This window comes from Electrona antarctica, assembly GCF_951216825.1.
Source record: "Electrona antarctica genome assembly, chromosome: 21".
NCBI lineage: Eukaryota > Metazoa > Chordata > Actinopteri > Myctophiformes > Myctophidae > Electrona > Electrona antarctica.
Genome location: NC_136802.1, coordinates 25,692,827 through 25,712,809, shown reverse-complemented (window position 1 = coordinate 25,712,809; position 19,983 = coordinate 25,692,827). Strand labels below are relative to the sequence as shown.

Sequence of the window (19,983 nt, the reverse complement as noted above, 5' to 3'; positions counted from 1 at the left end):
AAAGGAACCCCCAAAGGTGGTCCGTCTCTGCTTGAAGAGGGTAAGAGAAAAAATTGCCATTGGTTCCAACAAAAACTTGAGGCGTGAACTCTGTTGATCAAAATCTGGCTTGGGTGAAGTTCCAGTTGGGGTAGCACTGTGGAATCAGTCCCAAAGGGTCAACTCATGAACAGTCCTCCAGGTCCACAGGGAAACCGTTCCAAGTTAAACAATGCAGAGGCCAATAGTTTTCACATGTTAAAAAGGAGAAATACCTTTATTTATTTTTAAAACCATTAAAATAAATACTATACAGAATCCAATGTAGAAAAGTTAATCACATGGCTTCTGTCTGAAAAAGGTTAACAATTCCATCACATTTTCTTTAATAATAAACTCATTTAAAAAATAGCACTGATCATAATACCCCCAGGAATATCTCCCGCTCTCCCCGTGACCACCCCTAATGACAGGCATTTTTTAAACAAAGAAAACACGGAAAACAAACGCAATAATAATCTCAATATACTCAAATAGTCTGCAGTTTGGTCCTTTTGTCACGTCAAAAGACCTCACCCCACATTTCCATGAGGTAGGTTACACGACGCCAAGAAAAAAAAAAAAAGCGAATTCTTCAGAGAAAACAAAAATATATCACGAGCTAGATGAAAAATCCAAGTTCAGACAGTCCAGTAAAGGCAAAATTCTTCGCCAAAGAAAAAAAATAGCATGTGCGTTTTTGCCACTGAACCTTGAAGTCTGCATCGGAAAAACAAAAAAACGCTACCTTCGACTTATACTCTATATGCAAATGAAGCAGTATTAACAAGAAATCGCACAGCAGACAGGAAAGATCAGAAAAGGGGGGAAAACAACTCAATTCTTGATCAATTTTTCTATACAGTTTATTGAAGATGATGCCCCTGTATGTGTAAGCACCCCAAGCACCCCTCCAAACATGAGAATTAATAGAGCTTTCTTTTGTTGGAGACATGAAGGAACGTGATTTCTGTCAAGTACATTAATGCTTGCTATGACAAATACTATTCCGATTGTTATAAGCCCTATTGAAATGTTTTCAAAATTAGCCAACCTACAAGCTTGACCACACAAAACAAATGTGTCGCTTTCGGGACCCGCTGGCGTGTAAGTCGGCCATCTTTGAAAACACTTGCCAATGGCTGGCATGCCCAAAACAGGTTCAAAGTGGTTAACACTTTTCTACAACACCCCCCCAAAAAGTGTCCACAGATTTTTTTTCCCCTGCTCTTTAGTTCGAATGAGATGCAGTCTTCAATTCCTTCAGTAAATATTACTTCAACAATTGGTCGACAATTTTATTAACCACCATACCTTTTCAACTCAGTATCAGTCCTTTCTTTTATAAACAACAAGTTTAGCAACTAATTTGGTCTCAAAGTTTTTTGCGTTTGTCGAGTGCCATCGAAGGGGGCGGGTCAAACATTGGCATGGCGACAAACGAGATCTTGTATTTGTTTGTTTTGGGGGGACTTTACTACGTTGGGGGGATTTGGGAGATGAAGCGCAAAAAAGAAGTCATCAAGGCGGCCTCGACCTGGGGCGGGCAGCGGCATAATGTACTAAGGCAGGCAGGCAGACAAAGCAGGTTACAGAACAGCCCATCCTTGCCCAGATTAAGATGGCCAGAAAACTTGTGAAATGCAATAACAAGGAAACTAGAACTACAGCCTTCCATTACCAGTTCGTGAGGGGGGATGCTGATGGGGGGGAGAAAGTGTGTGGGGGGGACAGGAGTGCGGGGACAATTTTAGTCGGGCCGAGAGTCTGCTCTCGTGGTGGCAGATCAGGGATCAGTGTGAACTAAAGGGTCAAATTGGAGAAAGATGGGGTAGAACCAAACGCCGGGCGGAATCTTCGTTTTTCTTCTCTTCTTTTAGATGAGATCGGCGACATTCATGGGCATCTCCTCCACTGTGGTGTTGTAGAAGGTCTCAATGTCTCGCAGGGTGCGCTTGTCGTCCTCTGTGACCATGTTGATGGCAACTCCTTTTCTGCCAAAACGACCACCACGACCGATCCTGAGTGGAGAAGAGGAGGATGCAGGATTAGCATTTGATAAGGGTACAGTTTACAGTATGGTGGACGAGTGGGCTCAGAAAAATAAGACATGTTGGGGTGAACTACGTCTATAAGCATTTTCATCAACACTAGAACAAATTGTTGTGTCCACTGCATGAACCAGCCTTGTCTCACTGAGCAGAGTTGACTGGGATTAAAATGGACTGCTTTGTCTCTTCCCCTGCCAGATATAAGACTCTGTGACACTATGGGCCACTGCCTTGCCCAGTGGCAGGGGGCCGAAAGATATATCTTAATTGGTAAATGACCAACACATGAATGTAAACATTTCTGCTGATTTGATCAGCAAATCATTTTGTCTCGTCCTAACCATAAACTCAACGCTTGCGACACGTTAAACACCAAAACTGCCATCGCAGAACCAATGAATAGACTTTAAGGAGAGCATGTGATACAATTCACTTTCTAGAACAGTGGGCGTAGGTTTGTTGGCAGCCGATACATTGACTTTAGATGTCCAAAGACATCACCTGTAGGCAGAGATGTGATGGTCTGCCTCGGTTAGACTAGGTTTTAAAGTGCTCACCTGTGGATGTAGTTCTCTCTGTTGGTGGGCAGGTCGTAGTTGATGACCAGGGAAACCTGCTGGACATCGATACCTCTGGCCTGAGGACACAAGAACATTCATTAGACACTGACATGAGGACACAGACAAGAACGTTCATTAGTCAAACAGACACTAGATCCTGTATTTTGACTGTCCTTGAGTGGCTCCACCAACACATTCTGGGAGGTATGGAGACTTTTCTTCCCATATGTGGATAAACTCTCCTTTCAGAGGGTTGCATGAGGTCAGGTGTGGTGCATTGTCACCAGGATGTAGTTTGACGGGAGTGTCGTCCAGCTGATTATTAACATCTATATGGTTACGCTTGCTGATGTGCATATTCAAGTTTCCGTTTTTGGTTCCGTGTTTGGGATAAAAGGGATATATTTATGAATCAATTCAATGACTAGGTTTGAGATATGTACATGTGCAATGAATGCTTCTGTTAATAAAATGCAATAAACAAAGCTATAAAAATGACATGCTGCAACTAGAAACAACTCGTTGGCCGTTACTTTTACATTACACAACAGTTTACTGGAGTGTAGATGACAGAAAGGGATGCACACACAGATTAGACACACCAACGGACAGACATGCTGAAACAACGGTCGGACATGTGCGGCTCCGTGCTTGCGGTTAGTCGTCGGTCTAATGACAGTCAGACCAATAGTATGTCTAAACTAAAGCCTGTAACCGACAGAAGCACTAAATTCAAAATGCTTTTTCCTCGCTGCAATATAGCCATTACTTTGTGCCGTTGGCCTCAGTAACCTCGCCCTCTAGAATGGTAGTGTAAAAACTAAGACATTGTGAGAGTTTATTTAAATAGCATTCTTGTAGTCTGCTGTTAAGTCGTGAGTAGGGACGGTGAGGCCCTGTCACTGTGGAGAGCAGACGGGACACTCTACCAAAGAACATTCAGTCCCACACCAACACGGCAGCTGGGAGGAGAGGGAACCTTGGAGAGCCAAGTGGAATTTATGCTTGGGTGACAAAGCGTTGGCATGATGGCACTAGATCAAAACGACGCAGTCTGCTGAAAATGAGACATTTTTTAATTTGGAAATGCATCATTTTGTCAGACAACTAGTACTGCATGACACTTCGTCCAAGCACAAATCAACCTCAGCATTTGTCAAAAAGTACATTCAAGTTTAACAAATAAAACCCTACATACTTTACGGATTGCAGTACCTCAAAGATCTATACTTTGTCCTCTACTTTTGCCCCGCACAAGAAATACTCACTTGTAGATCGGCCATTTTCAATAAATGTGATGTCCACGGATTATGACATGCCCAGAATAAGGATACTAGGGTTCATGGTCAAAGTTCTCCAGCTAGAACTTTATGAGCCAACGAGTGAGCAAGACTGAAACTTAAGGAATCAGATGACCCCTAGTCCTACTAACTGCCTTCATAGACAAGGAAACTCGGTTATAAAGTCAATGCTCTGCATAACAGGAAAGATAAGCTGGGTGTGTCTGTATCAACGTTCCTGATTTGGTGCCAACCTTCCACCACAGACAGTTAGAGAACTTCTGGTTGTCATTTATCGATTTGAACAAAAACATCCAACTATGCCAACTTCAGAGTACCCCAAATAGCCCATTCATTACAAGAAATATGCATTTACAACTGCACTCTACAAACGCTGTGCCCACAGGGGATAGTTTACGTACCAGAAGGTCAGTGGTGATGAGGACTCGACTGGACCCAGAGCGGAACTCCCTCATGATAACATCTCTCTCTTTCTGGTCCATGTCTCCGTGCTATAAGACAAGAGGAGGAAGAGAAGCACCATTCAGATCAAGTAGGCACCACAAGAGCCTTTAAAACAGAACCACCACAGAGCAACATTTGTTTAAAAAAAAAAAAGGGTGACAATTAAATCCTTCTGCTAAGGAGATGGGGTCATGAAAAAACAAATTGTTGTGTCCACTGCATGAACCAGCCTTGTCTCACTGAGCAGAGCTGACTGGGATTAAAATGGACTGCTTTGTCTCTTCCCCTGCCAGATATAAGACTCTGTGACACTGTGGGCCACTGCCTTGCCCAGTGGCAGGGGGCACAAAGACATCTAAAAGAGTTACCAACAAAAACATTTCTGCTAATTTGATCAGCTAAAATCAAAGTGATTGTCCCCACAAAAGAACCAAATGTCAAACTGGGGGTCCTTGAAATTAAACGGGTTGAGAATCACTGCTAGAGCCATAAAGATCTTCTTATGGAGGGTCCCTGGAATATATTTTCAAATGGACCATGTAGTGTCAATTTGGGGGTCCTTGACATGAAAGTTTGGGAACCAGTGATCTAAATAAACCCTCCATGGCGGGTAGTCTTACCAGGGCGGAGACGGTGAAGTCCCTGGCGTGCATCTTCTCGGTGAGCCAGTCCACCTTCCTCCTGGTGTTGATGAAGATGACGGCCTGGGTGATGGTCAGGGTCTCGTACAGGTCACACAGTGTGTCCAGCTTCCACTCCTGTGACGAAAGAAAGCCTTTATTAGATGCCAAATAAGTACAGCGCAATTGTGTTTGCTGTTCCAACTACGAAGCATGCCATTAACAGTCTTGTTTTCTACTTTGTTGATGCTGTATTCAGAAAGTGAGGTTTCTGATCATTGTTCTGAAGCACTGGTGCTCTGGGACGGTCCAGGCCAACAGAACGCTGACCTGGCGCCCACAGGAGACCAGTGACATCCAGAGTCAGTTGACACGCATGGATATCATCACTATACAGCCAATATTCAACACATCTTCCATCATGCAACAAATGGGGGAAAAATGATCTATAAGCAGGGTTAATTTTGTTGACTAAGACTAAAACTAAGGTTTTTGATAAGACTAAACATTTTCTTGATTTATAGCCCTTAAATTGCTCTTGTTATGTTAGAATGCCTTCTGAAGGCAGAATTATTGTCATTGGTTTTCCTGTCCCCGTCTAATCAGTGAGAGCAGTCACTTTGACAGGCAGTTGTGCCTCGTGAGACTTCAGCTGTGTGCTTTTGGGAACTTTAACATTTAGGCAAAAACTAGGCCTAATGTAGCAAGATCGTGCCTGATGTGCAGTAGTGCAAACAGTAGTGTTGAGTGCCAGTAAGATGGTGCCCACCTCCTTCTCCACGTTTATGTAGAACTGACGGATACCCTCCAGGGTCAGCTCCTCTTTCTTCACCAGGATGCGGACGGGCTCACGCATGAACTTCTTAGTGACCTCCAGCACGTCAGCGGGCATGGTGGCAGACAGCAGCACAACCTGGGTGAGGAGACGCAATGAGAGGTTACCGTGGCTGGCTGCTTCCGGTGCAAAACTGAAACGCTCATCATCAAGGAGATGATGCTTTTAACGCCCAGATTCGGCTTGGCCCGATTTGTATTTTGTCGTATGCCAGTATTGTGCATCTAAAATAGCCGATCCACAAGCTCACGTGTTGCAGCACTAAACATTGAGCACTTGTAGATTAGCTATTTGTGGGGGCATGACACAGCATAATCATGTATAGATGGATCAGACTTACGGTAAACAAGATTTTGAAAAAATAAAGTGACAAATCAGTGAAATATTAGACTTGCCAATTGCACTCAAATTGCATGTCTTGAAGTAGTAAGTCACCGTCAACCATTTGTTGTAGGCCCTTGGTCTTCAAATGTGAAGTCAAGGGAACACTACAAGAGAAAGGGTAGTGGCGCTTGAAAGTGTTGCATTTTGTTTTATCATGTCGTCTGCTGTTAAGTCGTGAGTAGGGATGGTGAGGCCCTGTCACTGTGGAGAGCAGACAGTACACTCTACCAAAGAACATTCAGTCCTTTCACCAACACAACAGCTGGGAGGAGAGGGAACCTTGGATAAACTGCTTTTCTTAGCATTGTGGATTCTTATTAAAAGTAATTATTCTCTCTAGATCATTCTGTACCACATACCTGCGTGTTGCTTCCTAATTTCTGGAAAATCTCGTAGATCTGGTCTTTGAAGCCTCTGCTCAACATCTCATCAGCCTCATCCAGCACGAACATCTTGATGTATTTCGAGGCTGGGGAGTAACGGTAGGAACGCAAAATGATAATCACGCACCACAACAATCTACTTGAGCCTACTACATGCCATATTTCAGCCAACCCTTAAAGGGATAGTTCAGATTTTTTTAACTCAAGTTGTATGAAATACTTGCCATTAATATAGTGGTTGCAACTGTATTAATTGATTGCCCGAGTCCTGTGGTGGGAGTTCTGCTCTGGTTTTGGTGAAATATCAAGTAGTTCCGGTCATTTTGTGGGGGGCACTGGGGGCCACGCAGTAAAAGTAAATTAATCCACAAAACTAACGTAATTTGTATTGTTGACCTATTTCTAAAATATTAGTGCAACTTCCGTTCTTTTTTTACCCCTCTATCACACAGAACTATGTTTTTTGTGTCCATATCACTACGCCCAAAAAATAGTTCCATGTGATAGAGGGGTCAAAGTTGAACGAAAGTCACGCTAATATTTTAGAAACAGGTCAACAATACAAATTACGTTCGTTTTGTGGATTCATTTACTTTTACTGCGTGGCCCCAGTGCCCCCCACAAAATGACCGGAACTACTTAATATTGACCAAAACCAGAGCAGAACTCCCACCATGGGACTCGGGCAATCAATTAATACAGTTGCAACCACTATATTAATGGCAAGTATTTCATACAACTTAAGTTCAAAAAATCTGAACTATCCCTTTAAGAAATCCTTGATATACCAAATAAGTCTGTATCACTGTTACTTGCTGTTAAACTAATCTTTATAGAATCTATTGATGCTGTATTCAGAACGTGAGGTTTCTGATCATTGCTCTGAAGCACCGGTGCTCTGGGACGGTCCAGGTCAACAAAACGCTGACCTGGCGCCCACAGGAGACCAGTGACATCCAGAATCAGTTGACACGCATGGATATCATCACTATACAGCCAATATTCAGGATGCACTCACAGATTAGACACCAATGGACCGCCATGCGGAAACAATGGTCGAACATGCGCTGCTCCGTGCTTGCGGTTAGGATTTGCGGTTGGTTGTCGGTCTAATGACAGTCTGACCAATAAACTTAAAAAAAAACTTTAGTCTAAACTAAAGCCTGTAAACATTTCTCTTCTACTAGAACAAAAAGGGGCAAATTCAGACAATTATCTTAATTGTTGCCCCTAGATCTTTTTCAGGGGCAGGCAGAGATGCACTACTATGTGAGACCAAGTATGTGTAATGGTTGTACAATAAGACCCAAATTTACAACCTACTCTTAATGAGGTAAAAGCAAATCAAGTAGACTTACAGAGGAACTTGCGGTTGAGCATGTCGAAGACGCGTCCGGGGGTTCCCACCACGATGTGTGGGGCCTCGGCCTGAAGCTTCGTCACCTCGTTGCGGACGTTAGTCCCTCCGATACAGGCGTGGCAGCCAGCACCCATGTAGTCCCCCAGGGCCAGGATCACCTTCTGGATCTGTGAGAGGTATAAGGAAGACGGACTCGATGTTACCACCATGTTCTCGTACCTTTATTTACCACAATGCCGCCCGTCTTGCAACAGGACGCCACAACCCTGAACATAATCCTCTGCGGGGCAACTGACCAAAGGGACAGTCACCCGCACTCAATCATCAACCACTTGTAGGCCCTTGTGCTTCAAAGTTTGTTCATGTGAAGCCAAGGGAACACTACAAGAGAAATGGTGGCGATTTTGACGCTGACTTAAGGGTTGCATTTTGTTTCAACATGTCGTCTGCTGTTAAGTCGTGGGTAGGGACGGTGAGGCCCTATCACTGTGGAGAGCAGACGGGACACTCTACCAAAGAACATTCAGTCCCACACCAACACAGCAGCTGGGAGGAGAGGGAACCTTGGATAGATAAACTACTTGTTGTGAGTCAGTGTTTGCCAGCAGCACTCACCTGCTGAGCCAGCTCCCTGGTAGGGGCCAGGACCAGGGCCTGTGTGCCCTTGAGCTCCACATCAATCTGCTGCAGGATGGAGATGGCGAAGGTAGCGGTCTTCCCCGTCCCAGACTGGGCCTGAGCAATCACATCATAACCTGTATGGGGACAGAGAGGACACTATAACAGTCTGACGTTTCACTCTGTACGAGTGTGTCACTTGCTGAAATTGGCTGATCTATAAGATAAACACACTGCAGATGTGACACCTTTTAGGGTATTTTCGGACCATGAGTAGGTTAAAATAGTAATCGTTTTGTGTCCACTGCATGAACCAGCCATGTCTCACCACGCAGAGCTGACTGGGATTAAAATGGACTTCTTTCTTTCTTCCCCATGCCAGATATAAGACTTAGTGACATGACATGACACTGCCTTGCCCAGTGGCAGGGGTCACATTTCATCTCTAGATGCAATGCTTCGTACTAATAAAAAGCAGTTCATCCCTTTATGGCAATCTGTCCAGAGTCTCTTTTGGTTGCCAAACATAACTAGTATCAACCGTGAGCCAAGTCCTAACTTGTTCTTTTAGCAAGAAATTAACCCCACTTACCCTTGATACAAGGGATAATGGCTCTCTGCTGGATAGCAGAGGGCTTCTCAAAACCATAGGCGTAGATTCCCCTGAGCAGATCCTCACGCAGGGCCATCTCGTCAAAACTGTCCACGATCTGGTTCCAGTTGCTCTGCGAGAGAGAACACAAACCGAGAAAGAACACATCAGAACAAGTGTCAAGGGAAGCGATTAGCTGTACAATCTTGCATGGCGGCACAACGCGATGCAAGCTTGTACATCTGCCATTTTTGAACACTTTGGGAGAGTCTGGGAAGTGTGCAAACTATTGCATTGAAATGGTGGCGATTTTGACGCCGACTTAAGGGTTGCATTTTGTTTTATCATGTCATCTGCTGTTAAGTCGTGAGTAGGGACGGTGAGGCCCTGTCACTGTGGAGAGCAGACGGGACACTCTACCAAAGAACATTCAGTCCTATACCAACACAAGCAGCTGGGAGGAGAGGGAACCTTGGATAAACTACTTGTTGTGAAGGGTGCAAACTAAGGCATTTGCAGAATGAACCTCAGGTCTTAATGGGTACCCAAGTATTGCAGTCAGGATTAAAAAAAAATACTGTTCTCTGAAGTTAAAATTAGAGAAATATGGCAGGACATACCTCAATGATTCCATCTGGCTCCATGCCCTCGGGGCCATTGTCTCTGTCTCTGAAATCACAAGAGGGGAACCATGATTAACTGCTGGGGGTATACAATAGCTACAGGATCTCTAGTCTAGTTCCTTTGCGCCACACATGCAATCTGGCATCATCATATTACAATTTCATGCATACATACAAGACAGTGGGGTTAGATTAGGCAATATGCACCGTGACTCACTCAGTTTGGTCAGAGTTGAAACTCCTTTTTAAGCAGCACAAGTGAATGAAGAGAGGGGACAAAAGTGGGGGTTAATAATCTAATCGGTTGCGGCGGGGGAGAAGAAATGCAGTTAACGCCACGGACCAGCTAGGACCACGGCCTGCCCTCCCCACCACACACAACCAACCAGTCCGCCATTTTTTATTCACAGTATTCAAGATGGTCGTTTTCACAAGCACTGGGAAAATGCCGATGGGAGGCAAACAGGGCGCGGTGTTTTATTACGCAAACGATGATGTACAAGACAAACAAACTCGTGCCTATTTGACCACAGGGAAGATTATACTATGTATTATTTTTGGTACGGAGGCCTTTAGTTCGTCATTTTGTAAAAAAAAAAAAAAAAAGGGAAAAAAATGGTCACAGGTCACCGAGTAGCGTCGGTCGGGCCTAAATCCACAAGTCTCTTTAAAAAAAAGGAAAACGTCCAGTCAGCGAAAACCATTCAACTTGACACCAAAAATCAACCGTTCATTCACAACATACATCATCCATTCATTCTTCACACAGTCAGCCATTCACCATGCCTCAAAAAGACAACGCTCCCGTTTCTTTCTAGTAACATCTTTGCGGCCTAGTTAAAAGTGCTACGCTTGAATGTGTGACCTAATGAATTCCGCGACTGGTATTTATGGGGCGACAGCGTTCTCTTTATATTAGGGTACCGGTGTATAATATTCCGTCGAGAATAAAAACCGTTGATGGCATCCATACACGACTGCGTTATATCAAGTCACAAAAACACGCAACGAAAAAATACATTATATGGACATTTGTTAATTCACACCGACTCGCGCCAACAACAATGAACCATCATCCAGCCAGCCACGCTAACAAGCAACAACAGTGACACCTGGCGGTCACACGATTCGATAGCTCACCGCTCTCAGCGTGCCCCCCCGGCATTGTCCTATGTCCTCCGTCCATTAGCTTAGCTCGGCATGGCTAACTTCGCTCGAGCGGCCATGTGCGACGGTAATTATTATCGAAAATCGGGCTTTAAACGCGCAGCAGTCGTTTTACACTGTCCGATAGGGTTCAAACATGTCGAATTAGTGCGTTAAAACCGGACGTTATAAATGTTAATGATACAATGGAGGGAAAAAAAAGAATGGAGAATGCAGCGCGAGCGGCGGACCAGGAAGGAAAGGCCTCAGACCTTAACAGTAGAGCATTCACGTGTTCTTCCTCGCCGGGTGCCGGTTTCATTATTAATTAATGCATTTTGTTATAATAACACTCCCAACGTTGATATCATCAAGATCGTGGCATTCTACATGTCGGCATTGACAAAAAGGGCGATTAATCCACCGATTAATTCACCTTTTAAAGTGAAAACGTTTCCGGGGGAAACCGCGTTTGTTGTGAAGGGAAACAATATATATACATTTAGGTTAATATGGGATGATTGATCGATCCACGACAACGCGAAACAAGAAAACAATGAGCGACAAGTCCAGCGTATTAATATCAAATCGAGATGGTTTGTAATATAGAGCAAGGCGGAGACGACATGACAGCCATTCCGTGCGATGCGAGCCGGGGCCGTCATTATATTCGTATTACAACAAAAATACAACAAAAAATACACAATATTCCGCGTCCAAAACATTCACAACCACCTCCGTTTTTGGTTACTAAAAGTCTTAAACAAAACGCGGCGGGCTCCCACTCCCAGGGCAGGTAAAACGAAATAAAAACACATAAAACAAAAACATTTTTTCGTCTCTTACCTCTCTTCATAGTCGGCCGACATTATTACAAAGGAAGAAAGTCTGGCAGGATTTTATTATATATGACGACGTGGAGCGTATTATATATGACGACGCTTCCCGTTGGGCCGGCACGTCGTCAATCAAGTCTTTAGCACCGCCCACGGAGCCGCGCGATTGGCCCGAGGCGCGCAGCACGCTAGCCTAGTAGGGTTGCCATGTCCGCTTATTATAATCGACCTTTGGCTTGTTTTTCCTGTAAAGTTGGGCTTGTTTATGATTGATTGATCTATTCCTAACCCTATTTCACAGTATTTAGAATGGGTACATTTCAAACTAAAGCACAAGTCAATACAAAAACTGTTACTTGTGGACGAAACATCATAAAAGCATTAAGCATTTACACTTGTTTTACACCATTTTCAATTAATGAGAACATTTAGAGATGTACAAGGAAATCATCATATAAAGAAAGTAAAAAAGGGAAAAACAAGAACAGTATAGGAAAATGGTTTATTTATGGGGGCCAGTTTCGAATTGCAGCCATCCGTAGATGCACTTTATTAGATGCACTTTGAGAGCAGTTTTGAAGGAGTCAAGGGATTCACATGTCTTAATGGCTGTTGGTAGGGCGTTCCACATTTTGGTGGCATAGGAGAGAAATTAATTTAGTCTCTTGTTTGAGACGAATCTGGGTTACACATGGTTTGTTGAACTCCCTCTGGTGTTGTGGGTGTGGACATGGAAGTATTTAAACAGGTATCTTGGTGGTGTACTTTATACTCTATGGTGTAGCCGAGCGAATCTTGTAGACCAGACCCATTGCAAGATGCTTATTTGGGCTTGTTTCCACATGTTTTAATTCTTATATAAACCAGTGGTTCTCAAATATTTTCTTGTGAAGGACCCCCAACTTAATTATTTTGTCCCTTACCCCAGGGGGCCAGGGCAGGGAGTCTTCCAGATATTCCACTATCCCCCCCCCCCAATATTGTTATATCTGCTATTTTCAAATAGCAGATATATTTGAATTATACTAGGCACTTTAAACCTATATACTATACAGTAAGTGCCGTAGTAGTACAGTATAGATACAGTACAGTAGTAGTATATATTGTACCGGTAGGTTTATTTTTTGTTTTTGTGCTTGTTTTCCTATACCTGGTTGCTTATTTCTCTCAGAAACTCCGGCAACACAGTAGATCACCGCGTCGCGTGCGTTGGTTTGTGATGCTCCGTACTGCCCGGTGGATGGGCGGGGTTCTCCGGTTCTGTTCGATTTAATGCAGATCAACTTGATATTAATGTAAAATGTATGTCATAAAAATGTAAATAAACGTGAGAAATCTTAATAAAAACTCAGAATATGATCAATGTATGTGGCCACAGATAGCCCCGCTCATCCGAGACGCCGCGGCCGGTAAAACGAACTCCCACTAAGGCAGATGGGGAGGGACGTTCGTTTTTCCCCTTCTTGACGTCTATTGGTCGAAGCGGATAAAAGGGAGCGTTTGATTGGCTGTCTTGGTGCTCGGTGCTTTGTCTGCCGGGCGGTTGTTTCGTCACTGATGATGATGGCGGTGACGTTATCACATCGTGACGTTATTGACGAGAAGTCATTATGTCAGATGGATTGAGAAATAAGAGGATGAGTCACATCGTCTTAACCACATGAACCCCTGAGTCCCTGGCGTCCCTGTTTTGGGGAATGTCATGGAAATAACGATAACAATCAGTGGTGGAAAAAAGTTGTCAACATTTGAAAATAGCAGATGCAACACATTATTTGTGAGCTTGTAGATCGGCTATTTTCAAATGGATGAAATGTAGGCTACATATGGCTGAAGTGGTTAATGTATGTTTTGTAGGCTAATAATAATAAAAATGGACAAAGTAACTAGTAACTAAAGTTTTCAAATAAATGTAGTGCAGTAAAAGTACAATATTTGGCATTTGCCTCTGCTGTAGGCCTAGTGGAGTAGAAGTAAAAGTAGGCTACTGGAAATTGGAAATACTCCAGTAAAATATATTATGTTTTTTCATGTTTTTAATGTTCAAAAACAGCCGATTTAGTTCTCACAACCCATCGTAATGCAAAGTGCCTATTTTTGTAAGTGGGCTATAAGGCTTAAGCGGTTAAGTATTACTGATTTGTCTGAACTGAAAAACATGAAACACAAGTTATGAAATATGTTTTATGACACATTTACTGAATAACATCATCACATTGTGTAGCTGTAGCCTGAGGAAAGTGGTTTTCGACCCACACATGTGTGGACACGTTTGCCGTGTCATAATAATCATTATGAGACTGAATGTGGCATTGTTTGACATTATTTTGGGATAGGCTACAGTATTAACTGTGAAAAGGCTACTTATTGCAAAAAAAATCCCCCCCCAGACCATCATTAAGTTGAATCTCACCCTGGCCTGCATATTACAATATAAGAAACTAAAACGGAATCCACAAAATTAACCTTAGTAAGTCCATAGACAATGGACTACAATCGGAGTTAAATTATCACAAGGAACGAAGAGATGACCTTTCTGGGTTGTATGTATTGTAGATAACAGATACTCTTTCCAGGTGATAAAATGGCAACAACAACGGTAATCAAGAAAATCTAGACAATATTTTTTGGGCAGGATCTCCTTGGTCAGTAGGAATGTTGGCTTGTTTATAGATTTGCCAAAGAAGCCACAGTGTTTTTAAAACAAGCCCCCAAAAAACGGCAATCAGTATTTTTCTCCCCATGCACAACTTTGGAAAGAATAAAAAGCTGCCAAAAATTGCACGAAATAAGCCAACATGGCAAGTTTTGACAACACTGAAAACAGTTATACATACAGCACAATACATTTGCTCATAGTTGTGTGACGTGCAGACTGACACACATGCCTGCTGAGATTGGATGCAGAGAGTGGGATAGGAGGGTCTGCAGCTGTCTGCATGATATAGCCACGCAATTCAATTTAAAGGAGCTTTGAATTTAATTGCAATCAAAACTTTAATGTATGTTTGTACAATCACCAGCTCAGTGGTCTCGTGGTTAGAGTGTCCGTTGCTGTCCGCCCTGGGACTGGGAGGTCGGTGTTCAATCCCCGGCTGAGTCATACCAAAGACTCATGGGTGTACTTGTACATCAAGCTGCCTCACGTACAGAAACAGGAGATCGGCTCCTGCCCTATGGGCCGCAAGGCTTACTATGTATTATTACTAATAATTTAAAGGAATGTGTAAACATAGAGCTGTTGCAATTTGGAAAAACTAGCTTATACCAAACCACAAAGATGTTCATTTGCTGTTTGTGTCATATTGTAGGCAGCTGTGAGTGTGTAGCCTTTTCTTCACCTTAGAGTTATACTGCACCATGTAATACTGGTGTTGCCTTCTCCTGTTTGATTGCCAGAAATTTGAACATATGTGAAACAAATAGCAGCATTTTTTTCCTGGATTTTGCAGTCACTCACAGACATGCACATATAGACATAGACATAATTTAAAATCACTTGGAATAAAAGGTATTTTAAATGGTACACAAATAGCAGAAGCTTTTCAAATGTGTTTAAAGGTAGCTCTATGTTCCAGGTCAACTAGCCTCTGTACAGATAGTGCAGGAATACACAATGATTAGTAGTCCTATATTCCCCATATTGACCTGATGAAGACCGTGAGAGGTCAAAACATGTTGGCTTTTATGCAATAAACTTTGTTTTAAATTTAATTTCCTCTCCGCCACATTTTTGAGTGCTCAGATCTCTTCCCCAAGTCCCATTGTACATCCTTCTCCTCTCTCACAACAGTGCACACATCTTGCTGCTGTGTTTTCACATCGTTGTACTTCACTCAGCAGATATGAAAGTTAATTTTTTATCCTCATCGGAGGGTAATTTGTGGGAAGTATGTGTCTCTGGTGTAGTGATGCCCCCCCCCCCCCCATGTTCCCGCTCTGCTAGATGCATCATGAATATTCTCTGTGAAGTTTCTCCAACTGTGCTGTCACCTGGGCTGAGGTCAAAGACAAAGATACTGATTTAAATTCAAAAGAGCATTTACATTTTAGCACCAGCTAAATGAATGTGAATAAGACACGCTCCATAACAAAGCCACAGTCAGCCACAGAGCGAGATGATGCCCCAACTGATTCTAGGACACTATATACAATTACCACCAGACAGAAACCCTCACTGGACTAAACCAAATTAAAAGACAACACAGAAACAAATGAACAAAAACAGGTTTGAAGTTCTCATACTTCTTACTTAAGTATCGGGACCACAATATAGAAATACCCTGGTACAAGTAAAAGTCAGGTACTCAGAATTTACTTGACTAAAAGTGCAAAAGTATTGGCATAAAAATATATTACCGGTATATATTTAAGGTTCTAAAAGTCCAATTTCACAACTTTTCAAATCAACAAAACAAAAAATGAAAATATTAAAGTCATTTTTTGGGGTAAAGTAAGTAAGTAACTGATTATTGTCAGCTGAAAAATATGAAACACATAATAATAATACCGGTAATATGATACATACATACTGAATAACATCATCACATTGTGTAGCCTGATGGAAGTGGTTATAACCACTTGATATACCGGTAGTATATCAACCCACACCCCTTGTGTTTGCCATGTCATAATGAAACTGAATTTGAGTTTGACAATATTTTGGGGTTTTTGTTTTTAGCTGTGCCAGTTTAACTGGCTTTCTACTTGACCTTGACAATCAAAATACATCATACATAAGGCCTATTAAGTTACTGTATGATGTTGCATAGAGTTGTGTTGTCAACTTGTCATTCATTGGATCATGACACATTGAATCTGTGGACAGTCATTGTGAACAGAGTTATATGATATAACAGCTAAGCTATTACAATAGCTTAGCTGTGTCCCAAACTGTTACTTTTCAGGATTCAAATTCAAAAGCAGCCAAATCTACTAATCTTGTGGATCTGCTACTTTTGACACTTTTGTGTGACGCTGTTGTATGGCCAAGAAGTAGCAGGGTATTGATTTACGAAAAGTACACAAATAGTTGAAACATGGATATAGGAGGTTTCTGCCTGACAGCAAACCATAGGTCAAATGTGTACCCTTAATGGTACATGGCGGTATGTAAGAGCCTTAATGGTACGTGGCGGTATGTAAGAGACCGTGGAAAATTGACAGACTTTGTGTGTGACCCTGCTGCTCATCTTTATGTGTTGGAGAAATTACCTTATGACCTCATGACCAAGTCAGAGTCTTGTCAAAGTGTCTTAACCACCCTATGTCTATATAGTCACATATTGCTTGTATGGCTAAAACATGGAGCAAATGCAATGAAAAAGCAAAAGCATCCAGCAATGAAGCTCCATTATTCTTCTGCATTTGAGCCACGGACCACCATTTGATGCGATTTAGCCTCTCAGACCCGAAACTTGGATTATTTTGTTATCTTTGGAATTGGATACACAGTTCCATGTAGTATTGATGTTCAAAACAATACAAGTATTCTATACATTCTCTAATTCTGTCAGTCGACTTCTTGTAAATTAAGTCATGCAGAAGTAATGCAACAATAATGTTCACATGGAGAGAATAAAATCAAACCAAATGGACCGACCGGTCCATTTGGTTTGATTTTATGCTCTCAAGATCGAGTTAAAGATCTAATACAGGTCCATTTGGTTACCAATTCTCCATCATTTAGCTGGGAACCACTTGGAACCCTCCCAAGAACCACTGGTGGTCCCCGGACACATAAACGTATATACTGTACTGTTTGGTATGTTGGTATGTATTCTGTTGGTATGTGTTCTCTTTTGTTTTTCTTAGCAGCCGATGAAGTTCCCTATTGTGATTTAGTTAATAGTTGCACTCTGGTGTTGCATAGCAATTTTAATGTAAATAGTAGATATATAGAGTGTCCACATGTGTGAGTGCGTAGCGTTGCATGGATACTGAGTCCTGGGGAAATATTTACTCAACTACAAGTGAAAGGTGCTCTGTGGAATTTGTACTTCCGAGTTAAAGGGAGCTCTATGAATGAATTATGTAAACAAGTCTTTTTAGCAGATTTTGTATTGACCTGTACTTTCGTTGAACTGTACCCATTCTACAAACTGTTAATACAATTTTCAATCAATCAATCTCTTCCTCGAAATGACCTTTTTTTCCTTCTATCGATTACTTGAATTCATGGATATAATCCTCCACATGTTGTGGGCTTGTAGATTCGCTATTTTCACGATTTGAAATAGGGCATACATGGATAATTCATAATGTACACTTCCTAGAAGTGTAGTGGACACTAATACAGTATTTGTCTTTGAAACATAGTCATCCAGAAATACAAACGCGCACGTAAAGTGTTATGATTCATGCCATATACAGCTAAGTAAGTCTGTGTACTGAACTTGAGATACAGTGTACTTCATGAGTTACAGTGCAGCTTGCATTGAGCTTGATAGCGAGATGTTTCTCTGTCTGCATTGTACTGTCTTGATATGTGAGGCATTCTGTTAGGTGGCACCCATAAGGTCCGCCTGGTATGCCGACAGTAAGGCTAGCCTTGTACATCGTGAGGTCAACCTTGCACATCATCATGCCACGTTCCTATGTCGCGCATCATCATATCTTACTGTCTGTTTCTATGATCCAGCACTATATATATTCCCTGTCTGTCTAATAAACTTTGTGAATCTATGGTGTGATACTGCCTCTGTGTCTCATCATTGGTTCTCCCGGGCCCGTCTCCGTACCAACAGAGGTACTTCAACTGGATCGTCACACACCACCCAGCCTACACACACTACCTGCCGGTCAGAGCCAGACCGAGGTTCCATTTAGATCACAACATAAAGTACAGATAATGTAGAAATGTATAGCGTAGAAATGCATTTTAATCAACCCTGTGAAGAGTTATAATCAGTTCTCTTCCATGATTTGGAGACTTTGGCGCAACAGCCTCTTCAGACTGTGAGCATCTTATGTGGACTGGTTGGATTAGACTGATTTTATTAAATTGTATTTTTTGGTATTTGGTATGTGATATGGACCATGAGTCTGAAATACAGATTTAATTGAATATTCAATGAATGTATAGAGTACCCAAGCCAATTCATTATTGTCACTCCACCACTGGATCATAGATGTGTAAATTGATGCCTCAGGCTGCACCCGAGTGGAGTGGATGTGTTCTTTTGTGTTACCGTATGTGTGTACTTTAGTCTTTTGTGTGAGGTGTCTGCACGGGCGTAGCCACACCCCCACTTTGCAGCTAGTGCATCAGTACTGTACATCCCACAGACCCAGACTCAGTATAAATAGCACTCAGAGAGCAGTAAGTCAACACACAGCTAGCTAACCATCATCATGAGTAAGCCGCTTAATAAGAAGATGAAACTATCGGACAGCAGAGCTCAGGGCTCTGAGGGACGGATGCCCAGGGCGGTTCTGAGATCCACTGACCTCCAGGCCAAAGAAGCCAAGAAGAAATGCACTTCTTTCCAGATGGAATGGCTGTCACAGGTCGTGCAAACGGCGGAGAAACATGCAGTGAAACTGGGAGATATTTTTTCTTTCTCGATCGAGAAAGGACTGATCTGCAAAACATGTTGCGAAGCCAAAGTTCCGGGTGACTTTTCGAAGGGGAAAGTGCGGGACGAGTGGAAGGTGGACTACCTCAAGCGTCACATCAAGCAGAAAAGCCACATGAACGCTGTTGGAATTCTAGAAGGACAGCAAGTTAAAGTTCTCATTGACAATATTCTACTCGCCATTAAAATGGACGCATCACTGCAGAACGTTCAACGAATCCATGATCACACAGCAAAGCATGTGAGTCTGCCAGAAAACTGGCGAAGCCAAAAAGACGCTGTTGAATTTGTGTACAACATCAGTGATGTTTTACGCTTGGAGACAATGTGCAACATTAAAAAAGCCCCGTGGCATACCCTGATAGTGGGCCTACAGAAAACAGCCGTGCTAATGATGTACATAAAATACAGGGGTGAAAACGAAGTCAGCTACAAAACTGAGTTCTGTGGCATCGTCAAGTTAAAGGCATGCAGTGGCCTGGATATCACCAGGGCCATCACTGAGTTCTACTCTCAAGAGGGGCTAGACCTGCAGAGAATGGTGATGCTGACCTCCAACGACGCCATGGTAGTGCTGGGAGAGCACGACGGAGCTGCTGCGGCGTTATTAAGACAGAAAATCCCACATCTCACAG

The 19,983-nt window shown here is 42.6% G+C and overlaps 1 protein-coding gene across 3 annotated transcripts; it reads right to left on the bottom strand.

The window, feature by feature from the left end:
• Positions 1–224: 224 nt before the first annotated feature.
• Positions 225–11,865, bottom strand: LOC306914010 (eukaryotic initiation factor 4A-I). Of its 3 annotated transcripts, none has more exons than XM_079490875.1 (12): positions 11,782–11,819; positions 10,007–10,030; positions 9,787–9,835; positions 9,167–9,299; positions 8,572–8,711; positions 7,955–8,123; positions 6,573–6,682; positions 5,764–5,907; positions 4,995–5,132; positions 4,332–4,421; positions 2,627–2,706; positions 225–2,039 (listed from the first exon to the last, which is right to left on the bottom strand). In XM_079490875.1, the coding sequence occupies exons 1-12, from the start codon at positions 11,802–11,804 to the stop codon at positions 1,895–1,897; spliced, it is 1,245 nt and encodes a 414-aa protein (XP_079347001.1). In that variant the 5' UTR covers positions 11,805–11,819; the 3' UTR covers positions 225–1,894. The 3 variants fall into 3 exon arrangements, with proteins under 3 accessions (XP_079347001.1, XP_079347000.1, XP_079347002.1); XM_079490874.1 differs by lacking the exon at positions 11,782–11,819 and adding an exon at positions 10,576–10,628; XM_079490876.1 differs by lacking the exon at positions 10,007–10,030 and having other exon boundaries at positions 11,782–11,865.
• Between the last annotated feature and the right edge of the window lie 8,118 nt (positions 11,866–19,983).

Bases quoted from the DNA above. Each gene is read 5' to 3' on its own strand.
- LOC306914010 (XM_079490874.1), bottom strand. From the start codon at position 10,613: ATGTTACTAGAAAGAAACGGGAGCGTTGTCTTTTTGAG. The intron at 8,712-9,166 runs GTAAGTGGGGTT...GTCCCCATACAG, and splicing joins CATTATCCCTTGTATCAAGG to GTTATGATGTGATTGCTCAG. The intron at 5,133-5,763 runs GTGGGCACCATC...CTTTCGTCACAG, and splicing joins ACATAAACGTGGAGAAGGAG to GAGTGGAAGCTGGACACACT.